The sequence below is a fragment of the Tachypleus tridentatus genome, chromosome 12 (assembly GCF_004210375.1).
Source record: "Tachypleus tridentatus isolate NWPU-2018 chromosome 12, ASM421037v1, whole genome shotgun sequence".
In the NCBI taxonomy this organism is placed as follows: Eukaryota; Metazoa; Arthropoda; class Merostomata; order Xiphosura; family Limulidae; genus Tachypleus; species Tachypleus tridentatus.
The window spans coordinates 13563246-13577506 of NC_134836.1; the positions used below are offsets into that span (position 1 = coordinate 13563246).

General features: G+C 32.8%; 1 protein-coding gene across 1 annotated transcript in view; it reads right to left on the minus strand.

Annotated features, from left to right (window-relative positions):
- The window catches only part of LOC143234858 (uncharacterized), a 51640-nt gene extending 39324 nt beyond the window's left edge, over window positions 1-12316 (minus strand). Inside the window, exon 1 of the mRNA XM_076472546.1 lies at window positions 11946-12316. Within this exon, the coding sequence (XP_076328661.1) occupies window positions 11946-12026 (81 nt within the window). The 5' untranslated portion in view covers window positions 12027-12316. The remainder of the gene's footprint in view (window positions 1-11945) is intronic.
- Window positions 12317-14261: the final 1945 nt, after the last annotated feature.

Here is a 14261-nt window from a genome sequence, read left to right on the forward strand (position 1 = left end):
TTTGTTTGTTTTGGAATTTCGCACAAAGTTACTCGAGGGCTATCTGTGCTAGCCGTCCCTAATTTAGCAGTGTAAGACTAGAGGGAAGGCAGCTAGTCATCACCACCCACCGCCAACTCTTGGGCTACTCTTTTACCAACGAATACTGGGATTGAACGTAACATTATACGCCCCCACGGCTGGGAAGGCGAGCATGTTTAGCGCGACGCGGGCGCGAACCCGCGATCCTCGGAATACGAGTCGCACGCCTTACGCGCTTGGCCATGCCAGGCCTTATATTTGAACTCATGAAACAGTAGTTATTTTTATAATTATGAATTCAAGGTAACCGTTCAGTTTTACTTTAACAAGATATTTTCAAAGAAGCAATCCACGCCAAGTCTAAACAAATACTCAACATAAATACTAAACAAACCATCCGCACCAGATATAAACTAAGATTCCACATAAAATCTAAAACATTCCACATCAGGTCTAAACAAACAATCTACAGCAGATGTAAGCAAACAATCCACACCAGATCTAAAAAAAAAAAAAAATCCACATGAAATCTAAACAAACAATCCACACCAGGCCTAAACAAATAAACCATGTCAAATCTAAACAAACAATTTACACCAGGTATTAACAACTATCCATACCAAATCTGAAAATTCTTTCTAAATGAACAGTTAGCACTGGTTCAGAAGCAAAATAGAAATAAGCAATGCAGAATAGTGTAAAACAACATATCATACAGAGCCAGGGTTAATATCCGAACATACAACATAGATTATTAAAATAATACGTTTGATTCAGAAACATTGTACAACAATCCTGGCATTTTACACAAACAAGAACCTGTTAAGTAAGCTTGTCTTCATTTAACTGCATATTCAAACATTCTAATGTGGATACTGTTGCCAGTTTGGAGCACATGAGAACATTATTAACACTTCCAACGGTAACCTTCAAATTACATATTTGTGTTTATGCAATTCGCTAATGGTGGAATCTATAAATTGCATCATATTGAGTAATTTACGTTTTTACCAGTTAAATATTCAATGTAAAAAAATGTTAAACAAATTAGTAGAAATCACTAACTATCTGTATAAAAAATACAAAATTCTCTCAGTAATCAACAGGACTAATTTTTTCACTGATACTGTTTTTTTAACATTTAATATGAGTGTGATTCATGTTATTATTGACCCAAATCTATGAAACAGTTAACAATTTTAAACTCATATTCTACATATATTTACTCATGTATCTGTGTAATTTACCTATACCTGATGATGGCAATGTCTTGTCGAAACGTTGCATATTTATAATAAAGTTTTCATTACCTAGTCAAACTGTCTCAAAACTTTTAGTTTATAAAATGTGGATTCGTCGTTATAAAGTTTTAATTTATCACGGCAATTACTCAAGGTTATGTAAGTCTAAACATTGGTTCTGCTATTCTGCATATATCTTCTAAGTATGCTGCTTCACTTGTCCACTACCGTCCAGACTTCGCAACACAAATATAAAAATCGTTAAGGGAAAACGATATTTCCTTCCTTAGATAATGCCGCTCTGAACATTTATTCCTAACTTTGTAAGTCAAATTATTCAAAAACCTAAATCAATTTACAGGTATCATCCAAAACACATATCGAAAACTTCTAAAAGCTACCCTAAATTCCAAATATCAAAAACAAAACTACTTACAAAAACGAGACCAGGAATTCGACCACAAAACTTGTCTACTGCCTCTAAGCAGATGAGTACAACAACATACAATGGATTATCAGCCAAAAGAACTATATACTGAATCAAGATAACTGGAGAAATTGAGGAAACTACAACAGATCAGATCGACAACTAAACAGCACTGAACTATTATTCCTGAATAAGGGCCTCAATTTCGCCGTCAACCACAAGACAGTTCGTTACTCAGAGTTAAGACTAGCCTAGAATATTTATCTACAATATTAGTGATTCACTACACAGAAGAACCAAGATTACTCACCTCATACAGAAACCGGCGAGAAGAAATCCATAAATGCAACCACCATACTTTTATGAAAGATAACTAACAAGATGTGGTTTTCTTGGGTTCCCACATACTGTATCTTAAAAGAAGTTTTTAAGGAATTTTCTCGAAAAAAACATTAATGTTTTTTAATGTTTAATGGGACAAACATTAATGTTTATGGGACAAACCCATAAACTGAGGGCCAGTTTCAACACAACGAAATAAAATGCATCAACAATTTGTAGAAAAGATACCAACATTAACATTTTAACAACTAAAAAATTTGACACAATTGTAGTTATGAACATCCTTTCAGATACTCCCAGATAACCCAACAAACACATGAAAAACAACTAAACAAAACCCTGTCACAAATGAGAAAAGACAATTTGATTACTGAACGCTTTATTTTTATATAAGGAAAGCTAACTGACGCACAACACAACTTTATGGCATTTCCAAATCACACAAACAAGGTTATACAATCCACTTATGACTCATTTAACTATAGTCTTGGTAAATACATAACCTGGGTCATCTCATCCTCCACAACTTCTACATGTTCCTTTTTAAAGGTGTCTTTAACTTCAGAAACAAATTAAACCAATTAATCCCCAGAGCTAAATGGCTAACTTTGACATTGTATCACTTTTCACCGAAGTTGCCTTCAAAAAATATAGTAATGTTACACTTGATCTCTACAGTAATGACCCCAGTCCCTTAATTCATATTCCTAATACACTTTTTGTTTCTCTCTTAGAAATTACAACAAAACTTTGTTAAAACAGATATTTAAGCACGGGCAACTGTTTCACCCATACTTGCCAACATATTTATGATCCAGATTGCAACACAAGCCATACATTCGGCACTTTATCCTCCCCTATTCAGGTACAGGTATGTCGATGACACTTGGCGTCTTCAATTCTGTAGAACACAAACACTTTTTCGAACACAAAAATAACAAAAAAAGTTGTCTTTTCTTAACCTCGACATTATCAGATCCGACATACATTTTAAAACCAAAATTTACAGGAAAATCAATTACACGATCCTCTACATCTCTTGGAATTCCGCTCACGAATCCAAACAAATGTACCAAAATTATTATACACACAGCTTCAATAGTTTGTTTGTTCAACTGTGTATATAGATGAAGAAATGAACTCTATAAACCATTTCTTGATTTACACCTACAAACTTCATGTAACCATTGTCAAAATATTTCCAAACAACCACCAGAACAGAAACCTCAAAACTCAATTCAAAACCAAAATTGACACTAATTACACCAAACAACAACATAATATTACATTGTAGTTTACCATTTATCCCTGAGATTAGTTCAATAATAATCAAAACTTGGAGGAAACTTGACCTCAAACATAAAATTCCTGTTGACATCAAGTTCACTCAAAAACATGGTACCAAACTAAAATCATTATTATATAAAAAATACAATGTCATTTATAAAATAACATGCGAAACTGTCCAGAATTTTCCATTGGAGAAATATGTAGAAAATTGAAAACCAGATTTACTGAATATTATTTTAAAAAACTCCCATGTTTACCACCAATGCAACTCGAAAAACCACAGTATATCCATACAAAACACTGGTTTTAAACAGAGAATTTAACATCGATAAATGCAAAATATTAGCTGTCTTAATTAAAGAAAACAGCCCTACCTTAAATCAACACCCTTGGGTACCAAGGTACGTTATTACACTATAAAGCAAGATCTTGTCATGTGATGTCTTTGTTCTGTGTATTGCATATATACTCATGCATCTCTGTAAACTATTTGTACCTGAGGATAGAAAAATCTCGTCGAAACGTTGTACATTTAAAAGTTTCCCGTTCCCCAATCAAACGGCTTCAAACGTTTAAACGCAATTTTGTTGACAAATTTCTAGAAAAAAAACTTTAAAAAAGAGCAGTAAAAAGACGCAGGCTACAAACAGAAGTAATAAGCAATATGTATATGTTTCATGTCAAAAGTAAAATCATGCCGTATTCCTCCTTCTGAACAAAAACGTTTGTCGTCGCTTTAAAACTATTATTATTGGATGCAAGAAAATTTAATTTCATTTTAAATTATCATTTCTACAATAAATAAAAATACACCTTGAACAGCCATAACAAACTTAAGTTCTTTACTTCTCATCTTTATACAGTCTACAATGAGATCAAATCTGTTGATGTGAGCTAGAAAGTTCAAATTACGAATGAACTTCCAGAAAATAAACGAACGAGAGATTCTTTCTGAAATTTTTATTAGAGGTAGTTACTTTTGTCAGGTTTTGATAGAAGTGGCTACAAATAAATATTAACCTTCTGAGAGGTGCTTACTTCAAGTTTTAATAGATATGCTTATGTCCAGAATGTAAAACCAATTGAAGGACTCAAAATTCCAGTTTTAATATAATTTGTTACTACCAGAAAGTAGTCTACTCAGAGGATCCTTAAGTATTAACACAAGTGATTACTGCCCGAAAACAACCTAGTGAGAAATTTTTCTTCACTTTCTAATATAAGGGGGTTGCTAACATAAAGTAACTTACTGATTTGTTCTACCTTCACGCTTTAATAGAAGTAGTTACAACTAGAAAGTTACCTTATGAGAGGATCTTTGTTTATGTTTTGATAAACGTATTACTGTGAGAAAATAACCTAAGGAGAGGCTCTTTTTCTCAAGAATTACTACCAGAATGCGACTTACTAAGAGGTTATTTCTTCATGTTTTAGTATATTTGGTTACTACAACAAACTAAATGAGAGGTTCTTTCTGGAATTTACAATAGTAATGCTTACCATCAGAAAGTAACCAACTGAGAAGAACATTCTTCAAGTTCTAATAACACTGGCTACTACTAAAAAGTATCATAATGATTTGTTTTTTCTTCAAGTTGCTGCAACCAGAAAATAACTGAATGAGAGGCTCCTCAATTATTAAAACAAGGGATTGTTACCAGAATGTAGCCTATTAAGAGGTTATTTATTCAAGTTTTAGTAGATGAGGCTACTACTAGAAACTAACCAAATAAGAGTATCCTCATGTATTAAAACAAGTGGTTACCACAATAAATTAATCTACTGAGAGGTTCTTACTTAAAGTTGATATTACCAGAAAGTAACCAAGTGAGAGTATGTTTTTAGAATGATTAATACAAGTGGTTATTACCAGAAAGCAACCAAATAAGAGGTTTCCAGTGTATTAAAAGAAATGGTTGCTACCATAAAGTGATTTATCGAATGGCTCTTTCTTCGATTTTAATACAATGGCTTACTACCAATAAGTAACTAACCTACCGAAAGGTTCTTTATTCAGGTTTTAATACAGCTGGATACTACCAGAAAGTAACCAACTGAAGTGTTCTTTCACCAACCTTTAACACAAGTAGTTACCTTTAGAAAGTAAGCGACTGTAAGGCTTTTTAATCAAGTTCTAATACAAGTTGTTGCGATCAAAAAGTAACCGACTCAGAGGTTCTTTCTTCAAGTTTTAATAGAAGTTATTACCACAAAGAAAGTAATCCATTGATAGGTACTGTGTTTATTATACAAGTGTTAATATCAGAAAGTGATATCAAATTATAAACCTCTTCAAGTATTAAAACAAGAAAATGACCTACTAAGAGGTTCTTTCTTCAAATTTTAATACATGTAAATCATTTAACTTATTCAGTTGAGCTAGTAAAACCTTTTTCAACCTATTGAACTGAAACTGCTCAATCTGCTCAATAAATAATATCCTGTCATTAAATAAGGTAGCATCAGTAGAACTTTTCATACTACACTAGCATCAGTAGAACTTTTCATACTACACTAGCATCAGTAGAACTTTTCATACTACACTAGCATCAGTAGAACATTTCATACTACACTAGCATCAGTAGAACTTTTCATACTACACTAGCATCAGTAGAACTTTTCATACTACACTAGCATCAGTAGAACATTTCATACTACACTAGCATCGAGCTTTTTTTTTTCACTCTAAATCGTATATAAGAAGTCTAACCAACGACTGACACGCACGTGGAAATTCCAATAGCACAAAAATTTGTCAGAGGTTGATAGGACTTCCTTTGACGAAAATGACCCGTTGTAGAATTAAGTTTTTATATCTTGATAGAGCACAAACCGACACATAAAATGTTCAGAAAATAACCAGTTTAAATTTTGCAATTGGGATTAATAAATATAATGAGGCCAGCATTTTGAACAGAGGTTAATATCCACGTGGTTCAACGATCTACAAACTGTACGCGATTCTCCATTCTTATGAAGAGTGGCAAGAGATCAACTTGTATCAATTTTCCTACGCAACGAGTAGAGAAAAAAATGAGTTGTTTCCGGTTGTTAAGGTTCGCATGTGACTTAATGATACGTGCTCAAGATGTGAAAACAGAAGAGAAAATTAACACGTTATGTGTTGTTCCCATGTGTGTTACGGAGCAGGACTGCGAAATAGACTTCCTCAAGTTGGAACTTCAAAAAGCAGAACATAAACAGGGTCAAGGTTCGAAGTCGAAGATTACACTAACAAAAGCCGATTAATGTGAATTGAAATCACAATACACACGACGTTGCCAGCACAATACCTAGAACTGGCAACTATATTCATGTTACGGTACAAGTAGAATACGTGTGTTTTTGTTTTTTTAATTTTGCGCAAATCTACACGAGGACTATCTGCGCTAGCCGTCTCTATTTAGCAGTGTAAGACTAAAGGGAAAGCAGCTAGTCATCACTACCCACCGCCAACTCTTAGGCTACTTTTTTTACCAACGAATAGTGGGATTGAGCAGTACATTATAACGCCCCACGGCTGAAAGGATGAGCATGTTTGATGCGACGGGGATTCGAACCCGCGATCCTCAGATTACGAGTCGAACGCCTTAATCCACCTGGGCATACCGGGCCTGTAGAATACTAAAAACTTCTATCTATATGCATGTGACAGTGTGTGTAGAAGGCCAGGAGCGTGCATCAATTTTTTAATTAAACTTTGTGATTGGACATCGTCAAGAGAAAATGTGATTTTTATATTTGTAAGGAATAGAGGATTTGTTTGTTTATATCGCGCAAAGTTACACGAGAGTTATCTGTTCTAGCCATCCCTAATGTAGCAGTGTAAGACTAGAGGAGAGACAGACAGCCACCACCTCTACCGCCAACTCTTGAACTAATCATTTACTAATGAATAGTGAGATTTATCGTAAAATTATACATCCCCACTGCTGAAAGGGCGAGTATGTTTGGTATGACGGGGATTCGAATCTCTGACCCTCAGATTACGAATCGAATGCCCTAACCACCTAGCCATGCAAAAACCAGGAAAGGAGGAAGATGTAATCGATAGAATAATCTCATACTGTGTGAATCCTTGACGAGAGAAACTTTTACAAATAATAGGTCGTTTGTTTCTTGCAATTTTCATGGTGTGAAATCCGCATATACAATGCTTGGAAATACCACAGGAGGTTTTGGAAAAGATAAAGAAATAAATATATTAAAAGCATAAAATATTAACTGAAATAGATAAAATACAAAAAGAAATAACAGAACATCAATATTAGATTTGTAAAAAAAAGTAATTAATTATGTCAAGAGAGTACTCGCGTTTGTTCAGCATAAAAGTATCAACAAACACATTACGGTGTTCAAAATGTGAACAGTTGAGGTTATACCGTGACGATATAAGCTTAGAGAATTTACTACCTTTTAAGGGATGATGAGAAATCACAACAAACCCAAATTTTATTACCTACTTTTGTCGCCAGTTTTGGTACATTACACCAAGTGGACTATTCAGCGAGATACAGGTCGATAGAATAAGAGGAAAAATAACTCGAATAATGATCAGGAATAACAAAATCAAGAATAATATCAAGAAATACACATTAACATAGCCGAAAGTAATATGTATAAAATATAGATAAATTTTACTTGGTGCGCCAGGAAGAAAAAAGTATGACTAATCTTGCACTCCTGAGCGTGAATACAACAAGTAAGAGAAATTAATTTAGATTGTTCTTGCCATAGATTTTAATTTATAAATTCTAATAAGCGTAGGTGTTAAATATATTCAGGCAAATACAGATATGACCACCCAGACTGTATCTCAGAATTTAAGTTTTCCTTATGGAGCATCTTTGTTTATAAATCTAAAAGACACGAGCCGAAGCAGATCGTGATAATATTTTGTCACAAGACGATCAACTAGATATTAGGAACGGTTAGTGTAAACAAATTCTACATAGCTTTACGCAATTGTTCTGCATTTATGAACAGAGTTACGTTACTAGTTAAACACAATATAGAAAATAAAATATGGTAATCATATAGGAATTACTTTAAATACTGAATGAGTGGATTTTGCCATGAAAGTTTATTTTTCGCCAGTGTTTTTTATGTTTTTTTCTGACTACAAAGAAGTAAAATGCGGAGTTAAAAGTCCCGTTTCTTATCTACGAAAAAAATCCACGGAAAAACCTTCTAGGTTTCCAAATGGTATAGATTTTTGTTGTAAATACTGGGGAGATCAAAATACTGCACATAAATAACTATTTTAAGCATTCAAATTTTTCTAAAATTCTTATCTAAGTGAACTTTTTTATCATAATGCAAAGTCTCTTAACAATTTTCATACCCATACGTTAAACGTAATTTGAATAAAGTTAAATCAACGGTCTTCATTCCAATCAATAAATATCTATAAACTTTTCAGAAAATAAAAAATTATTTATAGAAAATAAATAAAAATATGATAAAAAGCTCGTTATGGTGCAACGTTTTTATTATAAATAAATGTAATGTAAATATTTTATATCTCATAAGGACTCCAGTTGAATGTGTGTATGTGAAGGGTTTCAGATGCTTCCCCACTGTTCCAAGCAAAGCAGATTAGAAGAACCTGACAAAGTATGTTTATGTTTTTAACGTGTTTTCTGTAAATAGAAATTATAGGCTAACGCCATGCCATATGTTGCTGCATTTGCACTTGAGAAAAATAAAAAAAAATCGTAAGAATTAGCCCATATCTCATCACGTGAAATCTCAAAGACAATTATCGAGAGAACACAGAAGCCATTTTAGAGGATAAACTCAACATTAAGACGTAGTTTATTTGCCTTTATATCTAATAAATCTAAGGCCAAAATTCAAGTATTGAACGAACTGTTCATGCTGATATCTGTAAGATATTTGATTCAAATTCTCGGGATTCATATTCTGATACACTCAACTTGTACTCCAGGCTAATCATCTTCATAAAGTATCACCCACTTAATAGCGATATAGGGGTATCATTAATTTACATATTACTTATAACCACTTAAGGATTTTATTTTTGTTGTTTTAAATATTAGTGCTAAGAAAATCAATGAGGGTAAATGTAATATTTTTTAAGGTAAAGTTTTAATGGGTATATAAGTAAATATGGTGCTTTACGCTTATTGTTTTTGTTGGTTTTCGTGTTTTTTATCTCACCATAGTACTCGTTTTTTGCTTATTTTTGTTTAATTTATAGAATTTATTTTAGTATTAAAACCAATATTTTTTAAATTCTTAACTTTAATTTGCTTAAGTTATAAAGTATTGGTTTAAATCTTTATTGTTGTTATCATTAACTGATTTTATATTATTTTTACTTGAAAGACCCGTAAATACGTTAAAGTTTGAGATATTGTTGCCTTTGTCTTGATAACCTAGTGCGTCAGAACAAGGCTCCGTCATTGCATAACAATCATTAAATATATATATGTACAGTAACACAACTTTCGTAACTCTTGAATCATGTGAGAACAATTCTACATCCTTTAATTGCTACGTGATGCGTTATATGTATTTTCCAAGAAGTCAGCTTTGCAAGTTTTTAGAAAAACGGCACGTGTAAGAACCTAATTCGATGTCACTTCCAACGTCCTATCCACCTACTGATTATATTATGACGTGGAAAATGCATATTAGAAGAACGGTTGATGACTAAAAGGGTGGAACAAGTTGTGTCAAATATTACTGCCTCCCTGTAGTAAGCTGATTCTCCACCTAAAGATATTGCAAATCCTCAGTGGGCAGTGAAGGCCATTTATGGGTCGAGCCTGATCAAACCCACCTACGGCAATAATCACGAATGTTAATTAAGCGCCAGTTCAAAGGAATTCATTTCTAATGTGCCTTGGAACAAAATATAGTGCATGTCAAATGTTTGCCAAATTATTTCTCACATTCTAAACATACTGAACTACTGATAAAATATGACAATTGTCACTACACTTCATAAGCAGAGATGACAGTTGTCACTACACTTCATAAGCGGACGAACACAAAGATAATAAATGTTATTACACTTAAAAGGACAGACATTTTAAAAATATCTTTATTTTTCTACTAGTATTTAAGTAGCTTTTCGAAATAGTAATATTTATATTAATGGTTACAGCATCCACATAACAAAAACAAGGATGTAGTTAATTAATGCTGTACTTCATAGATGGATTACAGTTGTTAAAAGTTAAGTGATACAGCAAAAGTACCAACTATTATTTGTTCCAAAATTATAAAGATAAAATGGTTCAGTTTCTCACTTTGAGAGATCACATTTTTATATAATATAGTCGAATATCTTTAACTCGGGGTGTGAAACAGCATATAAAGGTTGCAACTAAAAGGAGTTTGAAAAAGGATTGCGTTATAACGGAGTTATAATAAATGTATGTTTTTACACTGAAAAATTGTTCAGTTGGTTGAAACACACCAGCTACTCTTAAGGCAGTCTCATTATTCTCCAAAGTGTACCTCACGATGGTTAAGAGTGTGAGAAAAACAGCTAGCTTATCCTTCCGTTTCACTCGTCCTTTTGAATAAAAATATGTGGCTGTACATGACGACTCTGAGTTTCATAAAAATGTCACTTGTTTACAACATTTAAACTTTTTTCTCCACCTCCAATTTTGACAAAACGTCAAATTCATTGAACAGAAACTGCTCTTTTTAATATACATACTCAAAATTAATAATTAGTTTTTTTATGGTCTTAGTTTTGTTTAGTTTGATTTATTTGGGCTGTCAAAATGGGGCGTCATAATTTCAAACATTTAGCAAAGTAGTGACTCCTCCCACCTAATTGTGAAGATAAGAAGCAACAGTAAGATTACCACAATGTCTTATGAGGAGATGCGAACACACTAGTTGGCTGTCATCATTTTTGTCATCAAATCAGCAAGAATGGCATTTCTAATAGCGCAGTTGAGGTTTGAAGAAAATTAGCCTTCACTACAACACTGTAATTTTGTTTTAATAAGATGCTATGCATATACAATAATAATTGCAAAGAACTGTAAAACGAGTTAAAACTTTCAAGCCGTTATCTAATAATTATCTGCTTTAGAAGAAACGTTTTATTAGAGTTTGGTGACACTCTGCTTATTTTATATTCTGTTAATCGTTTAAATGCATTACTCAGCTTGAATGACAGTTAAATTGTGATTATGTAAAGTCCTATCTCTAAACTAAAAAATGAAACAAAAACACAACTGGCATCTTAATATCAAGTTATTGTAATTATGTGAAGTCCTATCTCTAAACTAAAAAATGAAACAAAAACACAACTGGCATTTTAATATCAAGTTATTGTAATTATGTGAAGTCCTATCTCTAAACTAAAAAATGAAACAAAAACACAACTGGCATTTTAATATCAAGTTATTGTAATTATGTGAAGTCCTATCTCTAGCTCAACAACAAAGCTGAAAAAACAACACCAGAACGTCAACACTAAAATGACAAGTTGGTACGTTTAGAATTGTGTATTAGTTTGAATTCACATTAGTAATTTCAGATTGTCAAAACATTAATGTTCATATAATTCCATTAGGGATCCTCTCATGAAACGTTACTAAAAAATTGAAGGAACTTAATTCTGACTATACCTGTACAACTTCCCAGAACATTAAAATGACAGCAAGATGGACTCCAAACGTCCTTAAAGCAGCATGGACTGTACTAGTCATCCTTGAAAAACTATCTTACAGCAGCAGATGGCGGGATGAAAAGTTGTATGAAAGGCTTTAGAAATTCTTAACTCAATACTGGTTGTAGGAAATCAAACAATACACATTCCCTATATTTCTCCAACAGCAGGAAAGTGTTATCTTCTCTATAGAACGCAAGAGAAATTTTAGAACAATTCACCACAAAAACAACAGCTTACAATAGAAGTCGCTTCACTTAAATAAACGTTATGAAATCGACATCACACTGCGCGCCTACAGGTACAAGTTTCGGGAGGAATTCAAGGAGTATGTGGTGACGTCATAATGTACAAGTATTGTGATTGGTTGAACAAGAGTAGTGATGCGTGCAAACCTGTGTTTCCTTTACACGGTGGTACCAAAGTTAACTTCACACGTCACAATTTGAATATTGTAGTTGAAAACATTCGAGAAATAACACGCTGAGACAGCATCGTCACAACCATAACACCAGAAAACAACAAAATAATTCCAGAAACAAATATTATCTTAGAACCCATTAAAAATACATTCATGAATTTCATAGAACAGGACAAACAGTATCACACTATTAATATTAATAAGCAAACAATACTATATTTCTGTAATACCATGAAATCCACTTATTCAAAGCCCCTGTATTGCACAAACAAGAAATCAAATATCTAGAGTAAAGTAAAAATAAACGTCACCCCAAAGTTATAAAATAAAAAAGAAACTACAACAGTTTCATATTAAAACAATAATTAAGGAGAGAGAAAGAGGTCAAAATTGCATGTGACACTTCCAGGTCAACACAAGACCAAAATCCCGATGATCAATAGTGTGAGAAATAATGACCAGTTTTGTATCAGCACAGGAAGATGGACTGATTGAAAGGAAAGTTTATTCACTTAAGTAATTTTAACTCATTTTCAAAACAATTGTATCAAAGGAAATTGCTTTCTCGCTCAAGTAATGTGTGATTGGTCCATTTTTAAAACTTTCTGCAATTTACATTTAGATCTATGACCTATACCAGAAAATAAAAATATAATTTCTCTGAAAATGATGAAAAAAATCATATCGTGAATGTATTCCAGTTTTTTAATTTTTTCCGTACTTTTACTTAGAGCTCACTAATTTATTAACGACTTTGTTCGTACAAACGATTGTGAGTAAAGATATGTTTGATTAATTTCTGACTGATTTGAAAGCTTGGCTAGAGATATAGCTTTTCTAGCATCATCTGAAGCTTATAACAAATTTCAGTCAAACATTGTCTTGAAACCATACATTAGCTTTATGAATTCACGTAAAGTGACTTTCCAATAAGAAGGTTACTACAAAATCGGTTCAACACGGTCTTGGAACTATGTGTCATCTTTGTGAATGCGGGTTGAAGAACGTTTCTTACTATGGCTTACAACAAATTCCAGTCAGATATCAATCTTGGTGCCATATATTAGTTTGTGAATGCAGGTTGAAAGACATCTCTTATTGAAGTTAACAACGAATTCCAGTCCAAAACTGTCTTGAAAGCATGTGCTAACTTTGTGAATTGAGTCTGAAAGAAATTTTGAAGTTTACAAAAAATACTAGTCAACAGTGTCTTGGAACCATACGTTAAATTTGTAGATTTCATGTTAAGGAAATCTAATTTTAAAGCTTAGAAAAAAAAAAACCGTCCAAAGCCGCCTTGGAATCATGTGTTAGATTTATAGATCTTTAGGTGGATGGATGTCTCCTACAAATATTCTATGCTTACAAACAGTTTCGTTTCTTAGGTATAGCTTACAGCTACATAATTTTCATTCCACGCTGTGCCCATCACGGGAAATTAAAGCTTGGATTTTAGCGTTGGAAATCCATAAACTTATCTCGCCCAGTGGAGACTGTCTATTAATAATCATATATTATTTCGAATAAGAATGGAATGGATAATAGTTTTCTTTTCAAAGCTGTTAAAAACCTATTGATCCAAACGACGTAGGCTTGTTTTTATAAATGGGAAGGGCGTTTTTATTAATTATTATCGACTACAAAATTTTGAAAAATAATAAAGTAACACGTTAAAAAGGAGAGAATATTCCCAACATGACATTGTTATAACAGTTTCTTAAATTTCAAAATTCTAAATTATTTCAAGACATGATTTATTTACAAATCATCGGCGTATACAAATATATTTTTCGTGGTAACAGAGAAATGATACTTAACACAACAAATATGTTATGCTTGAGATCCAAATTACGT